This window comes from Rhinopithecus bieti, unplaced genomic scaffold (assembly GCF_001698545.2).
Source record: "Rhinopithecus bieti isolate Rb0 unplaced genomic scaffold, ASM169854v2 scaffold_2339, whole genome shotgun sequence".
NCBI classification, from domain to species: Eukaryota; Metazoa; Chordata; class Mammalia; order Primates; family Cercopithecidae; genus Rhinopithecus; species Rhinopithecus bieti.
Window position 1 is genome coordinate 736,615 of NW_016803819.1, and position 21,622 is coordinate 758,236.

A 21,622-nucleotide genomic window follows, 5' to 3' on the forward strand; every position below is an offset into this window, starting at 1 on the left:
ACCTCTCCTGAGGCAGAAATGATTGGCAGTGATGATCATAGCCTTGTTCGAGGAAAGATCATGGGACGGTCCCACTCTCTTCTTGGGCAGTGACATTATCTAGCAAGCTGGCACAATTTCTAAAGACAGATGTCTCACAGGAATTGCTTGTTATGTTTTTATGAAAATATGAAATTTATATTTTTAAAATTAAATTTATATTTTTAAATTTTATTTTAATTTATTTTATTATTTAAAAATGAAGTCTGGGCATGGTAGCTCATGCCTGTAATCCTAGCACTTTGGGAGGCCGAGGCAGGCAGATCACCTGAGGTCAGGAGTTCAAGACCAGCCTGGCCAACATGGTGAGACCCCGTCTCTATAAAAAGAATTAGCTGGGCATGGTGGTGCGTGCCTGTAATCCCAGTTACTTGGGAGGCTGAGACAGGAGAATCACTTGAATCCGGGAGGTGAAAGTTGCAGTGAGTCAAGATTGCACCACTGCACTCCAACCTGGGCAATAGAGTGAGACTTTGTCTCAAAATAATATATATATGTAGAAAAAAGTAAAAAGATAGGGTCTCACTATGTTGGCTAGGCTGGTCTTGAGCTCCTGGGCTCAATGATCCTCCCACCTTGACCTCCCAAAGTGCTGGAATTACAGGTGTGAGTCACCACAACTGGCTGAAATTTATCTTTTTAGGAAAAGTGCACACAGATCTTGAGAACATCTATTTAACAATTATAATTTGTTATTCATAGCACCCATGGAATGTGTTCACAATATTACAGAAATATGCTTATGTTTTCTGCATCAGAGCCGACTTGCCCTTTCCCAAGATGGCGTCGAAGATAGGTTCGAGACAGTGGATGTTGCAGCTGATCATGCAGTTGGGTTCGGTGCTGCTCACACGCTGCCCCTTTTGGGGCTGCTTCAGCCAGCTCATGCTCTACGCTGAGAGGGCTGAGGCACGCCGGAAGCCCGACATCCCAGTGCCTTACCTGTATTTCGACATGGGGGCGGCTGTGCTGCGCGCTAGTTTCATGTCTTTTGGCGTGAAGCGGCACTGGTTCGCGCTGGGGGCCGCACTCCAATTGGCCATTAGCACCTACGCCGCCTGCATCGGGGGCTAAGTCCACTACGGGGAATGGCTGAAGGTCCGTATGTACTCGCGCACAGTTGCCATCATCGGCGGCTTTCTTGTGTTGGCCAGCGGTGCTGGGGAGCTGTACCGTCGGAAACCTCGCAGCCGCTCCCTGCAGTCCACCGGCCAGGTGTTCCTGGGTATCTACCTCATCTGTATGGTTGTCTTTTTCTCCCCATTTGGAGCTGGTTCTTATGAAGACATCTTTGGTGAGAGCAGCTAGAGGGAGAGAACTGTGAAGTGTCCACTGTGAAGTAGAATATTTTACATTTTACACATGAAGGAAACGGAGGCTCAGAGAGGGATGGAGTCTTTCTCTGGCACCAGGCTGGAGTGCAGTGGCGCGATCTCAGCTCACTGCAATCTCTGCCTCCTGGGTTCAAGCAATTCTTCTGCCTCAGCCTCCCGAGTATCTGGGACTACAGGAGTCCTCTGATTTCCCCAGCCCTCAAGATCTTACTCCCAGCCTGTAATCCTAGCACTTTGGGAGACCAAGGAGGGAGGACTGCTTGAGCCCAGGAGTTTGAGACCAGCCTTGGCAACACAGTGAGCCCTCATCTCCAACAACAACAAAAAAGCCAGGTGTGACAGTGCGTGCCTGTGTTACCAGCTTACTTAGGAGGCTGACGGAGGACTGCTTGAGCCTGGGAGGTCGAGGCTGCAGTGAGCTGTGATTGCACCACTGTACTCCAGTCTTAGTAAAAGAGAAAGACCCTGTCTTAAAAAAAAAAAAAAATCTTGCTCCCACGGGGTCACTTCTAATTTTCTTTCAAGTGTGAGCTGACTCTCAGACAAGTATTTGCATTTTAATCAAGGCCTCCTGAAAAACTGCAAGACCCAAAAGAATTAAAATGAATGGTACAATATCAAAAAAAAAAAAAAGTTTTCTGCATCAAATGTAGCCCTTGATATAGGTTTCTGGCCCATGGACTTTACCGTTTTAAGAAATGTCTCATATATTAACTCAGAGTTTTTGACAAATAATAAGTAGATGATAAACATTATCAAATACTTTGTCTTCATCTATTAAGATAATAATGTGAGTTTTCTCTTTTTCTCATCAGTGTCCTAAATTACATCAATAAGTCTTCTGACGTTGAACTCTTTTGTATAACTGGACCAAACTCCTTTCTTATGATACATTATCCTTTTAAGACACTGTTGGATTCAGTTAGCTAATATTTTGTAGAAGTTTCTCAAATATGTCGATTAGTGAAATGGCTTTAATATTCCTTTTCTTGTCCCTTTTGGAATCAGGTCAAATGGACTTCACAAAATGAACTGGGCAGTTTTCCCTCTTTTTCTATTTCTGGAACAAGTTGCATAAGATGGGAATTATTTGTTCCTTGAGAGTTTGGTAAAACTCACCTATAAATTCTTTTCGGTCCTAGAGCCTTTGGTGTGGGGATGGTGCTTGATTGATTCCCATTTCTATTAAAGTGTTCTTTATTCTTGCACTAATTTTGACATCTGACATTTTTCCAGCAGTTTCATCTAGATTATCAAATATGTTATTATACAGCTATTTTTATTCTTGTTTTTTGAGACATAGTCTAGCTCTGTTGCCCAGACTGGAGTGCAGTGGCATAATCTCGGCTCACTGCAAGCTTCGCCTCCTGAATTCAAGTGATTCTCCTGCCTCAGCCTCCTAAGTAGCTGGGATTACAGGCACCTGCCACCACACCCAGCTAATGTTTTTTATATTTTTAGTAGAGACGGGGTTTCACCATGTTGGCCAGGCTGGTCTCCAACTCCTGACTTCAAGTGATCCACCCACCTCGGCCTCCCAAAGTGCTGGGATTCCCAAAGTGGTGGGATTACAGGTGTGAGCCACCGCGCCCGACTACACAGTTATTTATAATATTGTACTATTTTATAAGTCTTTTCCATCTTCTCTCTCTCTTTCCCTTTCTCTATTTCTCTCTCTATCCTGTAAGTGGTCTTATCAAAGGTTCATCCATTTTATTACTTTTTCAAAACTTTGCTTTTGGTTTTGTTCATCTTCTTGGCTTTTTGTTCTATATTTCATAAATTTGTAGCCTTATCTTAATTGTTTCCTTCCTTAATTTCACTTTTTCATCAACATGGGCTTTATATAATCACATTTTGAAGGCTAATAGTGATACAGTCTCCTTTTTTACCCAATAACAATTGGCTTTCATATTAATGAGCTCTGAAGACAATTCTGAGAACTGGTCAAGTTCATTAATTGTTTGTTCATTGAGTGTGGAAAAATTTTTCACCTCATGATCTCAGGAAACATTTCCAAACTTTTTAATTTCGAGCCAGGAACAGTGCTGAGAACTTCACATGTATCGTCTCAATTAAGCCTTCTCATATTCTTGCAAGTTAGATATTATTACTATACCCACTTTACAGAGCAGGAAACTGAGGCTTAGCAGGATTATATGCCTTGCTGAAGGCCAAAAGTCCAGGGAATGATAAAGCTGGGATTTGAATCCAGGAAGTCAGATTCAAAAGTCTATACTACAGCTGGGTGCGGTGGCTCACGCCTGTAATCCTAGCATTTTGGGAGGCCGGGGTAGGCAGATCACTCGAGGTCAGGAGTTCAAGACCAGGCTGGCCAAGATGGCGAAACTCCCCCCTCTACTAAAAATACAAAAATTAGCTGGGTGTGGTGGCAGGCGCCTGTAATCCCAGCTACTTGGGAGGCTGAGGCAGGGAATTGCTTGAACCTGGGAGGCAGAGGTTGTAGTGAGCCGAGATTACACCACGGCACTCCAGCGTGGGTGACAGAGCGAGACTTTGTCTCAAAAAAAAAAAAAAAAAAAAAAAAGTCTATACTAGTAACCCCTAGGGTATAACACCTCCTTAGAAAGGGTGTTTGTTTCTTTTTAGGCCAAATACACTCATGTGCCTCATAACAATGTTTTGGTAAATGACAGACTGTGTATACAACAACGGTCCCATAAGATTATAATGTCAATTTTCACTTTATCTTTTCTATGTTTAGACATGTTTAGACACACAAATACTTACCGTTTGATAATCATGTGTACAATTGCCTGTGGTATTCAATACAGTAACATGCTGCATAGATTTGTAGCCTCAGCAACAGGCTATACCGTGCAACCTAGGTGTGTAGAAGGCCATACCATCTACGTCTGTGTACATACACTCTATGATGTTCACGCAGCAGCAAAATCACCTAATGACCAATACCTTTCTCAGAATGTATCCCTATTGTTAAGTGACTCATGGCTGTATGACGACCATTTTAAAGCAAATTCAGTTACAGTTATTATTTTAATTCCAGGTAAATACTACATAGCCACGATGGCCCTGATCACGGCCTCCACTGCCTTGACCATCATGGTGATGAATATCCACTTCTGTGGGGCCGAGGCCCGGCCGGTGCCACACTGGGCCAGGGTGGTCATCCTGAAATACATGTCCAGGGTCTTGTTTGTCTATGATGTGGGTGAAAGCTGCCTCAGCCCGCACCACAGTAGAGAGCGGGACCACCTCACGAAAGTTTATAGCCAACTCCCAGAGTCTAACCTGAAAACAGCCAGGAACAAAGACCTTTCCAGAAAGAAGGACATGAACAAATGCTTAAAGAACGACCTGGGCTGCCAGGGTGAGAACCCTCAGGAGGCCGAGAGTTACTGTGCACAGTACAAAGTGCTGACGAGGAATATTGAGTACATCGCCAAGTGCCTCAAAGACCACAAGGCCACCAATTCCAAAGGGAGTGAATGGAAGAAGGTGGCGAAAGTCATAGACCGATTCTTCATGTGGATTTTTTTCATTATGGTGCTTGTGATGACTATTTTGATCATAGCAAGAGCGGATTAGTCACAGATATTGGCTTTGCTATCTCGGTAGAAATTAATACAATTCCCTGTGATCTATTCCAGTGTTCTTCCAAGATTTTTGTTCATCTATGATTTAGGGGTTATGTCGTCTGTGCGTTTTATTTTTAACCTCAAATCAATGTCGAAGCTATCTGCCCTGTCAAATTAAGCAGGAGATCAACAATTTCAAGGGTAGGAAGATGGAAGAAATAGGGAAAGAGACCTTTTATAGCCCACCATAGCGGTGGGTGACTGGCCTCTAGTTTATACAATTATTCACCTCTTTGGCAATACAGATAACAAAATACACTTTACCGGTAAAATTTAAAACAAAAAGGCAAAACAAACTAAACTCATTTTCCCCTTAGTTCCCCTTAAACCATACTTTAAAAAATGAAATAGTCATATATATGTTAGTGTGATTTAAGTCCCAATGGTACCTTATTCAGGCATAGTGCATTTGAAGTCATATCTCAAATAGTGGAATAAAAGGTTTTGTCCCATGTGAAGAAAGTCTAAGCATCAGCTGTTTAACGGGGAAAGAGCTTGCTTCATAATGGTGATGTTGTATATGTTGGTTATGTTTTATATAAACCCAAAAGATAAAGTCATTCCTGCATTTACCCTTTGATTAAAATATGATAGATGAGGTTGTTCCTGTCTTGTATCAAAATAAGGTGATTAGCAAGCTGGGCTCATCCATTCATTCATTGAACTTTTCACCAAACATGGATCACGTTTTTTCTACATGTAATAAAAGCGACATGATTCACATTTTATTGGATGTCACAGCAATTCTTATGCACAAGTCTGATCACTTTGATCCTCATAACAGTTCTGTGAGTTGGGGAGGTGAGTATTACTATTCTTTCTCAGAGAAAGAAACTGTGGCTTAAAAGGTGGGTGTAAGTGACCTGTCTCCTCAACATCCAACAAGTTATCAGTGGAACTGGGACTCAGCCCTCAGCACTGGGACTCAGAGTTGGGCTACGTCTGCTAAAGTCACCCTGCTTTAGGCCATGACAAATTATGATTTAGCATAGGAGAGACTGAGAGATTCTTGTTCTTAATTCTGAACTTTCTGCCCTAATTTACTTCCTATATGTCTCAACTTCTTTCCTACTTTCAATAAAACGTGACTTCAAATCCACCCCCATTCCCACCTAGATTAAAATGATCCAAGGCTGGGTAGAGTGGCTCACATCTATAATCCCCGCCCCCCCTTTTTTTTTTTGAGAGGGAGTCTCACTATCACCCAGGCTGGAATGCAGTGGCATGATCTTGGCTCACTGCAATCTCTGCCTCCTAGGTTTAAGCAATTCTCTTGCTTCAGCCTCCCTAGTAGCTGGGACTACAGACGTGTGCCACCACACCTGGCTAATTTTTTTGGTATTTTTTGTAGAGATGGGGTTTTGCCATGTTGGCCAGGCTGGTATGGAACTTCTGGCCTCAAGAGATCTGCCCACCTTGGCCTCCCAAAGTGCTGGGATTATAGGCATGACACCATGCCCGGCCCTATAGTCTCAATATTTTGGGAGACTGAGGTGGAAGACTGCCTGAGCCCAGGAGTTCCAGAGCAGCCTGGGTAACATGCGGAGAACTTGTCTCTACAAAAAAGTTAAAAATTAGCTGGGCATGGTGACAGACAACTGTGGTACCAGCTACTTGGGAGGCTGAGGTGGGAGGATCACTTGAACCCAGGAGAGTGAGGCTGCAGTGAGCTGCAATTGCACCACTACACTCCAGCCTAGGTGACACTGTGAGACATTCCCTAACTTCCAACTTGTCAACTATTCTTTTTCCAGTTAAAAACAGACAAACAAACAGAGGTGAAGAGAAAACAGGAGTCAACCTAGGAAGGGGAGGACAATGTTTGGTTTAAACATATAGACATCTTTTTTTTTTTTTTTTTGAGACAGAGTCTCACTTTGTTGCCCAGGCTGGAGTGTAGTGGCATGATCTCGGCTCACTGCAACCTCTGCCTCCCAGATTCAAGCGATTCTCCTGCTTCAGGCTCCTGAGTAGCTGCGACTATAGATGCGCATCACCACACCCGGCTAATGTTTTGTATTTTTAGTAGACATGGGGTTTCACCATATTGGCCAGGCTGGTCTCGAACTCCTGACCTCGTGATCCACCCGCCTCAGCCTCCCAAAGTGCTGGGATTACAGGTGTGAGTCAACGCTTCCGGCAGGCATTGTTTTTTAATTCTTGTGTTTACTCATTCCAGAAAACATTTATTGTGCCCCTACTATATACTTAGTGGTATGCCAGCTGCCTTGAAGGGAGCAAGTATGAAACGTGGCTTCTACCCTCCAGTTGCTCACATGTTGTTCACAGTTCAGTGGAGGAGATACCAAGGAAATAGGCAAACATAGTCAAGTGTAAAACGTGCTATCACAGAATCACAGACAAAACACCATGGGCACAATGATGATGAATCTGTTTGAGGGAAAGTTTCAGAAAGACTTTGTAGAGTGTAACATCAATATTTGAGTTGAAGTTTTTTGTTGTTGTTGTTGTTGTTTGCTTTTAAGAGGGAGTCTCGCTCTGTCACCCAGGCTAGAGTACAATGGTGCAATCTTGGCTCACTGCAACCTCCACCTCTCAGGTTCAAGCGATTCTCCTGCCTCAGCCTCCTGAGTAGCTGGGACTACAGGCACATGCCACCTCTCCTGGCTGATTTTTGTATTTTTGTAGAGATGAGGTTTCACCCTGTTGCCCAGGCTGGTCTCGAACTCCTGACCTCAGATGATCTGTCCACCTTGGCCTGCCAAAGTGCTGGGATACAGGCGTGAGCCTCTGTTTCCGGTCTTAAGCGGACTTTTGAAGGTTGAGTAGTAGTTTGCTAGACAAAGAAAGAAAGGAGGGTAAGGATTAGAAAGGATTGGTGAAAGGAGAGTGTGAGCAGAGCTTAGAAGAACAGAAACCAGGCTGGGCGCAGTGGCTCAGGCCTGTAATCCCAGCACTTCGGGAGGCTAAGGTGGGTGGATCACCTGAGTTCAGGAGTTTGAGACCAGTCTGACCAACATGGAGAAACCCCATATGTACTAAAAATACAAAATTAGCTGGGAGAAGTGCTTGAATCTGGGAGGCGGAGGTTGCAGTGAGCCGAGATCACGTCATAGCACTCCAGCCTGGGCAACGAGAGCAAAAAAAAAAAAAAAAAAACAACAACAACGAAGAAACCTTGTTTAGTCACAGAATGGAATCAGACAAGTTTTCTTCTTTAATTTTATTTTGATTATAGAAGTAACATTATCAGTTAGAGTTGTATTTGGCTGTGAATAACAGAAAACCCAATGAGCCATAACTTAAGCAAACAGAGGTTACTCATCTCACACAAAAATAAATCCGGAGCTGCAAAGCCTGGGGATCTTTCCATCTTTCCTCTCCTTCATTTGGAAGTGAAGTCCAACAGCCTGAGGCTTGGTGCTTTGTGGTCACAGAAAGGCGGTTGCATCTGTAGGCTTTGCAGCCACATTCCAAATGAAGAAAAAAGTATGGAAGTCCAAAGGGACATATCAGCTGAACTTCCCTCTTAAAAAAAAATACAATAATAAAAATTTTAAAAAATTCTAGGCTGGGCGCAGTGGCTCATGCCTATAATCCCAGCAGCACTTCAGGAGGCCGAGGTGGGCAGATCAACTTTAGGTTGGGAGTTCGACACCAGCCTGGCCAACATGGCAAAACTCCGGCTCTACGAAAAATACAAAAATTAGCCAGGTGTGGTGGTGGGCGCCTGTAATTCCAGCTACTCGGGAGGCTGAGACATGAGAACTGCTTGAACCCAGGAGACAGAGGTTGCTGTGAGCTGAGATAACGCCACTGCATTCCACTCCAGCTTCTGTGACAGAGCAAGATTCTCTATCAAAATAAATAAATAAATATATAAAATAAATAAATAAAAATTCTAGAAGCAGAAGCATATCCATGACTTTCTTTTGTAGCTCATTACCTAGAAATGAATCACATACAAGAAAATCTTGGAATGGTTTTACCTTCCCAAAGACAATCAATGCTACCTTTATAGGAAGGAAGGAGAGAGTACATGTTGGGTAGATAGCGAGCAGTTCCCGCCTCAGTTATACAGCCACACTATAGTAAGCGCAGGATATAAAAGAATAACAGACCGGGCACGGTGGCTCACGCTTGTAATCCCAGCACTTTGGGGAGTCGTGGTGGGTGGGTCACCTGAGGTCAGGAGTTCGAGGCCAGCCTGACCAACATGGAGAAATCCCATCTCTACTAAAAATACAAAATTAACCAGGTGTGGTGGCACATGCCTGTAATCCCAGCTACGTGGGAGGCTGAGGCAGGAAAATCACTTGAACTCAGGAGGCAGAGGTTGTGATGAGCCGAGATTGCTCCATTGCACTCCAGCCTGGCCAATAAGAGCGAAACTCTGTCTCAAAACAAAAACAAAAAACAAAACAAAACAAAAGAATAACAATTACTCAAATTCCACAATCATAGCAATAACAACTATTCATTTACTATTATTTTCCTTAAATCATATTTATGTGTCTAGTTTATTTGCTATAATTATAATCATTATGTATTTACTATTTTGTCCTGCTATTTATATTTGTTTATTCATTTATTTATTTATTGACACAGAGTCCTGCTCTGTCGCGCAGGCTGGAGTGCAGTGGTTCTCTCTAGGCTTACTGCAAACTCCACCTCCCAGGTTCAAGCAATTCTCCTACCTCAGCCTCCCAAGTAGCTGGGATTACAGGCATGCACCACCACGCCCTGCTAATTTTGTATTTTTGGTAGAGATGGGGTTTCTCCATGTTGGTCAGACTGGTCTTGAACTCCTGACCTCAGGTGATCTGCCTGCCTTGGCCTCCCAAAGTGCTGGGATTACAGACGTGAGCCACCGTGCCCAGCCTTATTTTTATTTTTGAGTTGGGGTCTTGCTCTGTCATCCAGGCTGGAGTGCAGTAACGCAATCATGGCTCACAGAAGCCTGGACTTCCTGGACTCACGTCATCCTTCCATCTCAGCCTCCTGAGTAGCTGGGACTACATGCATGCACCACCATGCCTGGCTACTTTTTTAAAAAATTTTTTATAGAGATGGGGTTTTACTATGTTGCTTAGGTTGGTCTCAAACTCCTAGGCTCAAGCAGTCCTCCCACTCAGTCTCCCAAAGTGCTGGGATTACAGGTGTAAGCCACCTGCCCAGCCAGTATTCAATTTTTAAATAATTTTTTGTAGAGATGGGGGGGTCTCACTTTGTTGCCCTGGCTGGTCTTGAACTCCTGACCTCAAGTGATCCTTCCACCTTAGCCTCCCAAAGACTCTGGAATTACAAGTATGAGTTCTTCAATTTGTACTGAACCTGTGGTAGGCAGAATAGTGGTCCCCCAAAGATGTCCAAGTGCTAATGTGAAGGACTGGTGAGTGTGCTAAGTTACCAGGTAATGAGGAGTCAAGGTTGCTAATCAACTGACCTTGAGGTGGGGAGATAATTTTAAATTATCCAGGTGGATAAAGATCCTTTTAAGTAGGAAAGGGAGGCAGAAGAGAGAGAACCAAAGAGATGGTATTGTGAGAAGGACTCAACCAATGTTGCTGACTTCGAAAAATGGAGGAAAAAAGCTATGAACCAATAGTGTGGGAAGCAGCCTCTAGAAATTGGAAAAGTCAAAGAAACAGATTGTCCTCTAGAGCCTCCAAAAGGAAAGCAGCCCTGCTGAAATCTTAATTTGAGCCCAGTGAGATCCATTCCAGACTTCTGACCCTCCTGAACTCTAAGATAACAAACGTGGGTTAAGACACTAAGTGTATGGTAATTTGTTACAGCAGCAATAGCAAACCAATTCAGTATCCAATGTTTAAGAAATAAGACTGTGGTGGCAATTAAAAGACTGTAGAGAAAAGTGGTAAGGGGCAGGGAGATCTGTTGGGCCTTTTTTTTTTTTTCACCCATTTAGGGAAGTGATAATGAAGGCTTGACCCAAGACGGTGGGAATAAGAAAATGGAAAAAATTACAGATCACAAAATATTTAGGACCTAGAATAGACAGGCTAGTTGGATATGCACTTAGGGAGAGGACAGCATTGAGAATAATGCAGACAATTGAGGTGAAGAGTAAAAGAGAACCAGGTATTGGAGGAAAGAATTCTTTGTAGGGCAACTTGAGCTGGAAATTCTCACAGGAAATCTTGGCAGAGATAGCTAGTAAGTAGTCGACCATGCATTAGTCAACCATGCATTTGAAACTGGAGAAAAGTGAAAGCTAAAATAATTTTAAAATGAAAAGTATTAAAGAGATGTTATACTCATGTTAATTGTTAAAGTATTTTTAAGTGATTTCAGTGGGTAAGACATGGTGCTACAAACTGTGAGAAAGTCAATTGAATAAAAACACATTCCTTGCCAGAATTCTAGAAACTCACAATCAGCCTGTATCATTAACGCTTTATCTTGTTATGCGGTCATTTCTTTATTTTCATGTCTGCTTCCCCAAGTATATTCAGACCCTCTCCAGGCCTGGGACCCAGAAGCTCTGTCATTATTCTCGCAGTCATTGTGCACAATAACAGGCCTAGTACATGATCATTATCCAGTAAACAATTGTTAAGTGAATGACCAGGTGAAAGGAAGAGCTGTTAGAGGGTCCAACAAATCACTACAGAAATGCTGACCATGAAAAGGCTCCTATTTCACGCAACAGACTGCCTTCAAAATAACAGCAATTGAGTTGGCAACAGATTTCTCATCTGCAACTACAGAAGCCAAGAAACATGGAGTAACATCTTCAAAATGCCAAAGAAAAGTGACTGTTAACATAAAATTCAAACACCCAGCTGAACTATTCACAGTTGCAGAAAAAACGTAGACATACAAAAAAATAACAATACTTACCTTGCCCTCACCCTTGACGCTTAATTTAAATAACTTCAACAAGACAAAAGTGAACTTAACGGAAAGAAGAAAAATACAGAAAGCAACAATGAGAAAAACATCAATAAAGTATAATTTGTGGCAGGGCGCAGCGGCTCATGCCTGTAATCCCAGAACTTTGGGAGGCCAAGGCGGGTGGATCACCTGAGGTCAGGAGTTTGAGACCAGCCTGGCCATTATGATGAAACCTTGTCTCTACTAAAAATGCAAAAAATATCCAGGAGTGGTGGCACGCCCCTGTAATCCCAGCTACCCGAGAGGTTGAGGTGGGAGAACTGCTTGAACCCAGGAGGTGGAGGCTGCAATGAGCTGAGATTGTGCCACTGCACTCCAGCCTGGGTGACAGAGCAAGAACCCATCTCAAATATATATATATACACATATACCTACTATTGCAATAATTATACTACATATATACACACATATACATATATAGTGTAATTATTGCAATAGTATTATTAATAATAAAAAGACATGTTTCATATAAGGTAGAACAAAAACTACGTAATGATGTGGAAATTAAGAAGAGGAAGGTAAGATGGAACCTAAACCACACTAAGGTCTTTGTCTAGATAACAAATTACTTTTTTTTTTTTCTTTTTTGAGATAGGGTCTTACTCTGTCACCCAGGCTGGAGTACAGTAGCGCAATCTTGGCTCACTGCAACCTCCACCGCTTGGGTTCAAGAAATTCTCTTGCCTCAGCCTCCTGAGTAGCTGGGATTACAGGCGCCTGCCACTATGCCTGGCTAATTTTTGTGTTTTTCCTAGAGATGGGGTTTCGGCATGTTGGCCAGGCTGGTCTTGAACTCCTGACCTCAAGTGACCTGCCTGCCTCAGCCTCCCAATGTGCTGGGATTACAGACATGAGCCATCGTGTCCAGCCACAAGTTACTTTGAGTATCAGTAAAATATATCATATTTGAATAGATGCCAAAAATTTAAGGAATGTTCTTAAAAGTATAGAAATATTAGTTGTGTCTTCTAAATGGAAAAAGGAAATAAGAGGAAAAGTAAACTATTTCCAACACAAAAGAAGACAGAAAAGGGGGAAAATAAAAGAGATGCTTCATTCGACTGCTCTTAGCCATACTTTGGTATGGAGTTCCCTGGAGAAGCAATGCAAGTAAAAGTACAAAATACAAAATGCTACAGCAAAGCGGGAAGGTGAATGCTGTATAGCTATTGAGACAATCAGACTACTGTATACAAAAACACGTGTCAGACAGATAAAAGACATAGATGTCAAAACAAAAGAAACAACCATAAAAGGCTTGTAAGAAAATTAGACTCTTTTTTTTGAGATGGAGTTTCACTCTTGTCGCCCAGGCTGGAGTGTAACGGCACGATCTTGGTTCACTGCCACCTCTGCCTCCCGCTGGGTTCAAGCAATTCTCCTGCCTCAGTCTCCCAAGTAGCTGGGATTACAGGCATGTGCCACCAGGCCTGGCTAATTTTGTATTTTTAGTAGAGAGGGGATTGTTCCATGTTGGTCAGGCTGGTCTTGAACTCCCAACCTCAGGTGATCCACCCACCTCGGCCTCCCAAAGTGCTGGGATTACAGGTGTGAGCCACCACGTCTGGCTGAAAATTAGACTTTCTAAATAAAATTCTTCACCTCCATGCATTTTAAGAAGTGGTAGCCACTATGGAAGAGGAATCAGGGCGCTCTGGATATAAAGCAAGGAACTGCTTTGGGTTGGGTGGGCAGCCTGCCGAGAAAGTGGTGTTTCAGATGAGACCTGAGGATGAGAAGGAGCTGGCCGGGGTTAGAAGTGCGTGAAGTGCCAGGTTGCAGGTAGGAGCTCAGGCTCAAGGGCAGAACAGGGCTCCTGACATTGGAGAAAGGGAAAGGAGGCCCCTGAGGCAGAGCAGTGAAATCAAATTGGTGACACAGGGGACGTAGGAGTCGAGACTGGCAAGGTGAGTAGGGCTGGGTGATCCAGAGCCTTGCGAAGTTTAAGGAAACACCAGCTACTTTGTTTATTGTCTGACTGCCGCAGTGTGCTGAGGTGTGTCCGGGTTTGTTGAAGTCCTGACCTTTGTTCTTTCTCCTTCTTTACCCTCTGTGTCTCCTTTTCCGTCAGCTTAGGGCTCAGACCAACGCTTTACCAATGCAGCCAGGGGCAAACCTGGCAAATGGACTGTCTTGGACAAACTGGAAACACAAGTTCTAGAACATCTGAAGCAATTGTGGTGAGGCCACTTGTCAAGTCACCAACTCCAGAGAGCAAAGAGCTCTCTACCTATTTCTTCCTTCCTCTCAGATTACGCCTTTGAAATAGGACCTGACTGTTAAAACTTCATGAGCTTATCAATATATCCAAGCCACTCCAAGCCTTAAAAAATAAAACCCCATGACAAAACCTCTTTTGCCTTGGTGTGTTTCTGTCTCTCTACTCTTCTCAGTCAAGGTTCCCTCCTGGATCATTCAGGGTTCCAGCAGGAAACAGATGGTGTGTTCATATGAAGATAATTTGAGAAAGGTGTAATAAAGGACGGTCTGCAAAGGTGTGGGCAGGTTGCGGAGAAACACCACGGGTGGTAGAAAATCCCAGGCCTAGCAAAGCAGAGCTGTTACCACTCTAGGCCTGAGAGGAGATGGGAGGGAGTGGTTACCTGGACCCAGGAGGAGAGTCATGACCTCTGGCTGAGCAAATGTGGCAGACACCTTAGGGAAGGAGTTGAGGGATATATGCATATCCCCATCTCACCCTCCTTCCCTCCAGTCTCCTCCTAGGGCTCGCCGTTGGCCAAACTCAACAGCTATGGGAATCTGTTGGTGCTGCCTGTGTGCCCAGGACAGAGAGCAGAGCCCCAAAGCATTTAGTGTGAATCTGGAGGGACAAAAGGGAGACATCTGGCACATTCCCTCATTCTTTGTCCTCACTCTGTGTTTAAAACCTGATTTATTTTCCCCACAGTCAACTGGAACTGCTCTGACCAAGTTCACCATGGACTTGGTAACTGCATATCCACTGGGTACCTCTGAGGCCTCTCTGCTGCCTTCAGCACAGCCAACTGCTTTCTCTTTCCTGAAACACTTCTGTCTTATCTTCTGTGTTACCCTTTCCCCCGCTTTTTTTTGTTTGAGACAGAGTCTCACTCTGTCGCCCAGGCTAGAGTGCAGTGATGCGATCTTGGCTCACTGCAACCTCCGCCTCTTGGGTTCAAGCAATTATCCTGCCTCAGCCTCCCGAGTAGCTGGGATTACAGGTGCCCGCCACCAAGTCTGGCTAATTTTTGTATTTTTAGTAGAGATGGGGTTTCACCATGTTGGCCAGGATGGTCTCGAATTCTTGACCTCAAGTGTTCTACCCGCCTCCGCCACCGAGGAGGAACAGGCAGGAACCACTGCGCCTGGCCTCTGTTACCCCTTTCTGCTTCTTCAGTGGCACGTTCTCAGAACCCCTGGCTGGCTTCGACTCCTTCTCTTCTGGTCAAGATTGGTGTCCCTCTGTGTTGCATTCTCAGCTCTCCTGATGATTACGTATGTCCTGAAGGTTCTGAAAACCATTTGTCCAATCTTGAACTCCCCTTAGCACCAAACCCAATAGAATCTTCATGATCTCTGAGTATCTCCACTTGAATGTCTCACAGGCCTTCAAACCCAACACATTCCAAACTAAGTTTATTATCTATATTGCCACCCAGGTCTCCTCCTCCCCCTGTGTTTTCCGTGTCATTTAGCTGTATTACTGTCACCTCCATCAACCAGGTTAGAAATTGGGTAGTCTTCCTAGATTATTATCTAATCTAAAATCAAACCTCTCACCAATCCTGACAATTCTACTTGCTAAGAAGTTTTCAAATCTGTCCGCTTTTCTCTCTGACAATTGCCTTATTCTAGATCTTTACCCTCTTTGCCTGGCCTGTTGTAGCCCCCAGCCTAACTGGGCCTCCAGCTGCCTCCCCCTTGACTCCATCCTAGTCACCGTAGCCAAACTGATCTTGTGACTCTTTTGCCTAAAACTTTTAAATGGCTAAATACCTACAGGATAAAATCCAACTTCCTTAATATTATATAGCAGAGATTAAAAATGTGTGTGTGTGTTTTCTTTTCTGCTGTTCTAGGATGCCTTTCCGTATTTCACTCCCTGTTCACCCCAGGAGTATAAATCATGTTCTTGGCTTAGAGAGTAATTAACTTCAACCTCTTTCAGGTGAAGTAATCAGACCTGTTCTGTTGCAAGGGTCTGAGACGCCCCGAAAGCAGTCAGGGTCTTCAGCATGGAAGGGGGTATGGAAATAAGAACTTCGGTGTTTAATGGTTTAAAAAGGAGAAGCAAAGCTGACTTGCCTCTCTGGGCATGTGACTCAACTCCCGCTGAGCTGGACATGGACCTTCACCTGAGGCCCTAAGCCTTGAGGTTTATATGGAAAGATGAATACCAAATGCCAATAGCCAAGAAAAATATGCCAAAGAAGGCTGCGAGGGGTTCTTGCTTGAGAGGAAACTGGAAGTCATGGTAAGCGAATCAAGTTGGGACTGGGCTAGGAATAGACTCACCATCACCATCAAAATAAAAAAAAGAAAGAAAGAAAAGAAAAAAAGCAAAAAAAACAGTGGAAATGAATAGAGAAAATAGAGAATCCAGAAATGGCTCACAGCACATGTGAGAATTTAATGTATGGCCATGGGAGTAGCTGAAATCAGTGAGGAAAGGCTATCTATTACAAAATAAAATAATTTTAGAAGGCCAGGCGTGGTGGGCTCAAGCCTGTAATCCCCACTTTGGGAGGCCGAGACGGGCGGATCACGAGGTCAGGAGATCGAGACCATCCTGGCTAACACCGTGAAACCCCGTCTCTACTAAAAAATACAAAAAACTAGCCGGGCGAGGTGGCGGGCGCCTGCAGTCCCAGCTACTCGGGAGGCTGAGGCAGGAGAATGGCGTAAACCCAGGAGGCGGAGCTTGCAGTGAGCTGAGATCCGGCCACTGCACTCCAGCCTGGGCGATAGAGCGAGACTCCGTCTCAAAACAAAACAAAAAAAATTTAGGCCCCTGTTTTATATAAGATAGAAAAATTAATTCAAGATAGATCAAAACTTAAATGTAAAAAACAAAATAATAATACATAAATTCTATGAGAAAATCTAGGAGACTACATGTAAGAGGCAGAGGAGTTTCCCTTATCAAATACCAGAAACCAGACACTATTAAAAAAAGAGATATATTTGACTACATGAAACCCCAAAATGTCATGTGACAAAATATATAATTGAAAATGATCAGTTGGGTCTGGTGGCTCACACCTGTAATCCCAGCAATTTGGGAGGCTGAGGTGGGAGGATCATTTGGGGTCAGGAGTTTGAGACCAGCCTGGCCAACATGGTGAGACTCTGTCTCTTTAAAAAAAAAAAAAGTCAATGAAAAAGTCAAATGAAAACTGATTGACTGAAATATACCATAAATACTGGTAATATTCAAAACACTCCTACAAACTGACCCAAAAGAGTAAACAACCTCATCAAGAATAATTAGCAAACATTATAAAAAGGTAGTTCACAATGAGGCGAAGGTTCACGCCTGTAATCACGGCACTTTGGGAGGCTGAGGTGGAAGAATCACTTGAGGCCAGTAGTTCAAGACCAGTCTGGGCAACATAGTGAGACCTCGTCTCTACAAAAAAATTTTAAAAAGTTAGCTGGGCATGGTGGCACATGCCTGTAGTTCCAATCACTTGAGCCCAGGAGTTCAAGATTACAGTGAGCTATGACGGCACTACTGCTGCACTCCAGCCTGGGTGACAGAGTGAGACCGTGTTTCTAAAAAATAATAAAAAGAAAAAAAAGTAAAGAATTGGAAAAATTCATCTTTTGACTAGGCACGTTGGCTCATGCCTATAATTCCAGCACTTTGGGAGGCCGAGGTGGGTGGATCACCTGATGTCAGGAGTTCGAGACCAGCCTGGCCAACATGGCGAAACCCCAGGCTAGTAAAAATACAAAAATTAGTTGGGCGTGGTGGCGTACTCCTGTAGTCCCAGCTACTCAGGAGGCTGAGGCAGGAGAACCTCTTGAACCTGGGAGGTAGAGGTTGCAGTGAGCCAAGATTGGGTTATTGCAGTCCAGCCTGGGTGACAGTGAGACTCTGTCTTTAAAAAAAAAAAGAATTATCTTTTTCCACAAAGCTTCTCCTGTATACTTCCAGTGCGTTAGTTACCCCCTCCTTTGCATTGTCTCTCAAGTGTGGACAGAGTTGTATATTCACACTTATGACACACTAAAAATCTGTAATTTAAAAATGTCCACAGCTGTGCCTTGTAGATTGTGGCCACTGTGATGACAGGAATTGTGTCTTATTTATCTTCACATTCCATCATCATGGTGGACATTGTCCAAGGGCTGCAGCAACCAAGTACCACAAACAAAGTGGCTTGAAACAACTGAAACATATTGCCTCACCGTTCTAGAGGCTAGAAATCCAAAATGAAGTTGTTAGGAGGGACGTGTTCTCTCTAAAGGTTCTAGGGGAGAATCCCTCCTTGCCTTTTCCAGCTTCCAGGGGACGCCTGAAATCCTTGGTGTTCCTCCACATTCTAATCTCTGCCTCTGTCTCCACATGGGGTTTCCCTGTGTGTATCTCTCTATGTGTTCAAATTTCTCTCTTCTCATAAGTCTGTATATTTCTACCAGTCAAGACTGACTAAGCTTCATTTCCTGCAGTTTGGTTAATGAAAACAATCGCCATGTGGAATATTACTTTTTGAGCCGAAGGTGCTTCTCTGGTCTGCTGGGTCCCCTAGACGTAGTGCCTCTTCCCTGATTTGAGAATGTGTGTTCTAGTCCTGAATAATCCTAATTAGGATTGAATAAGGCCCACCCTAATACAGCATGACCTCATTTTCACTTGAATACACCTGCAAATGTAAGGTCAGGCACGGTGGCTCATACGTGTAATTGCAGCAGTCTGAGAGGCCGAGGTGGGTGGATTGCTTGAGCCCAGGGGTGTGAGACCAGTCTGGGCAACATGGCAAAACCCTGTCTCTACAAAAAATACAAAGGCCGGGCGTGGTGGCTCACACCTGTAATCCCAACACTTTGGGAGACTGAGGCGGGCGGATCATGAGGTCAGGAGTTCGAGACCATCCTGGCTAACATGGTGAAACCCCATCTCTACTAAAAGTACAAAAAAAAAAAAAAAAAAATTAGCCGGGCATGGAGAATGCCGTGAACCCGGGAGGAGGAGCTTGCAGTGAGCCGAGATCTCGCCACTGCACTCCAACCTGGGCGACAGAGCCAGACTCCGTCTCAAAAAAAAAACAAAAAACAAAAATCAGCGGGACGTGATGGCACGTGCCTGTAGTCAGTCCCAGCCACTTGGGGCGCTGAGGTGGGAGGATCCCCTGAGTCTGGGGAGGATGATGCTGCAATGAGCCATGATTGTGCCACTGCACTCCAGCATGAGTGACAGAGGGAGACCCTGTCTCAAAAAAAAAAAAGAAAAAAGAAAAATTTATAGAACTTGTAACAAGCTATAAAATTTTAGTGATCTAAGAGAAAGTATACTAAAAGCAAAATGTACACCGATTATGTAGCCAACAATTCATGTCAATTACAGGGAGTGAAGTAATAATAATAAAATAAGTAGGCTGGGCCCAGTGGCTCACACCTGTAATCCTAGCACTTTGGGAGGCCGAGGCAGGTGAATCACCTGAGGTCAGGAGTTTGCGACCAGCCTGGACAACATGGTGAAACCCCGTCTCTCCTAAAAATACAAAAAATTAGCTGGGCATGGTGGTGGGCACCTGTAATCCCAGCTACTTGGGAGGCTGAGGCAGGAGAATTGCTTGAACCCAGGAGGTGGAGGTTGAGGTGAGCTGAGATCGCGCCACTGCACTCCAGGCTGGGTGACAGACTGAGACTCTGTCTCGAAAAATATATATATAAAATAAAATAAGTAAATATGGGGGTTATGAGAGATGAAATAGAAGATCTCATTTCTTTTTACATTTCCTTATCCAGGTTACGGAAACTCAAATAAAATAAAATTCCTGCTTTACACAGTTTGTACCTTAATTGCAGTTAGAAATAAATGACGCACCACAGGTTGAAAGTGCAAAGATTAGGATTATTCAGGACTAGAACACACATTCTCAAATCACGGAAGGGTCACTATGTCTAGGGGACCCAGCAGACCAGAGAAGTGCCTTTGATTCAAAAAATAAATTCTACATTCACCAAACTGCAGGAAATGAAGCTGCATGAATCTTGACTGGTAGGAATATATAGGCTTCAGTGTGAGAAAGCTTTGAAGGGGACTTGAGTTTTTAAAAATTGAGAAACACTAGTCAAGAAGAAGAGACAATGGTGTAATTCAGAAAGGTGAACTGCAAAAACAATTCAATATTTTCATAGAAAGAATGAAAGCCTGATACTTCTTTGGGTCTGAAAAAAAGCATTTTGACAAATACTGGCTGTGGGGTGGGAGGGTCCCCTTTCTGGCTACAAACCAAAGAAGGGTTGTCTTCACTCCATCTCTGGCCTAAAGACTATGGTTAGAGGCTTCTGGGTTTGGTCATTTACAGAATAGTGACTATTCTTGCAGGCCCCAAGGTTCAAAGGTTGATACATAAACCCAAAGTGAGTAAATGGCCTTGGTTTCTGATCTTGGAGATTTGAAGCAGGGCTCTCTGTCTCTACCCCTGAGAGTCTTGGGCCAGGTTGAAATGAATTCCAGACCAAAGTTGATGCTATCATCTATGTTTTTGTTAATTAATTCAATTAATAAGTGGTACATGACTGGTAATAATTGGACAGTTGCAAAGGCTCAGATACAGCCCACAGGTGTCCCTGTAACCCAGAAAATCCCTACTTACAGAAAGGGATTTGTCTTGTTCTGCACCAGCTATATTGAATTCTGAATGGGTGGTTTTGCAGGAAGTAATTTAAGCTGTAAGACTATCTGAGACTTCGTAGGTAATATAGCTGTAGAACATATAGCAATTGAGATTCTCACATTAGATAACTGGGCCAAGGTCCAGAGATCAGCTCGTAGGGGAGAGATGGCTGATATCCAGGTGTTCTTTCCCCAAGAATGGACTCTGAGCATTCCAATTCTGGCCCCATCTTGGGCAACTGCTATAGGGTTAAAGTTACAGGAGTTTTTTCTTTTCATGGAGACAGTTCTAACGTTTATTTCAATCATTTCTAGAAGAATTAGGTAGTAACTTATAGTATCCTGAACAATGTTCTGCAAAAGAAACCAGTGCTGGCCGGGCGCGGTGGCTCAAGCCTTTAATCCCAGCACTTTGGGAGGCCGAGACGGGCGGATCACAAGGTCAGGAGATCGAGACCATCCTGGCTAACACGGTGAAACCTCGTCTCTACTAAAAAATACAAAAAACTAGCTGGGCGAGGTGGCGGGCGCCTGTAGTCCCAGCTACTCGGGAGGCTGAGGCAGGAGAATGGCATAAATCCGGGAGGCGGAGCTTGCAGTGAGCTGAGATCTGGCCACTGCACTCCAGCCTGGGCGACAGAGCTAGACTCCGTCTCAAAAAAAAAAAAAAAAAAAAAAACCAGTGCTATAAAAAAAGATCAGCAATAAGGAAGAATTAAGAAGTAGATTAAACTTCTGTTACTTTTATCAGGGCGCAAAATCTTCCCCAGAGGCCCCAGTAGTATTCCTTCTGTATCTCATTGGCCAGAGTTTGGTCACATGTGCACTCGTAGATCAATCACTGACAAAGGTGTAGACTACCATGACTCACTTGAGAACAATCAAATTGATTCCCTGGAGTTGGGGAAGGGTTCTGCTTTCCC

At 43.8% G+C, this 21,622-nt stretch overlaps 1 protein-coding gene and 1 pseudogene across 2 annotated transcripts in view; both read left to right on the top strand.

The window, feature by feature from the left end:
• The window catches only part of CHRNA9 (cholinergic receptor nicotinic alpha 9 subunit), a 21,033-nt gene extending 15,403 nt beyond the window's left edge, over positions 1-5,630 (top strand). Inside the window, exon 5 of the mRNA XM_017854302.1 lies at positions 4,402-5,630. Within this exon, the coding sequence (XP_017709791.1) occupies positions 4,402-4,943 (542 nt within the window). The 3' untranslated portion in view covers positions 4,944-5,630. The remainder of the gene's footprint in view (positions 1-4,401) is intronic.
• On the top strand, positions 804-1,423 carry LOC108516703 (transmembrane protein 101 pseudogene; annotated as a pseudogene). Its single transcript, XR_001881910.1, has one exon. The product of XR_001881910.1 is annotated as a transmembrane protein 101 pseudogene (transcript).
• Positions 5,631-21,622: the final 15,992 nt, after the last annotated feature.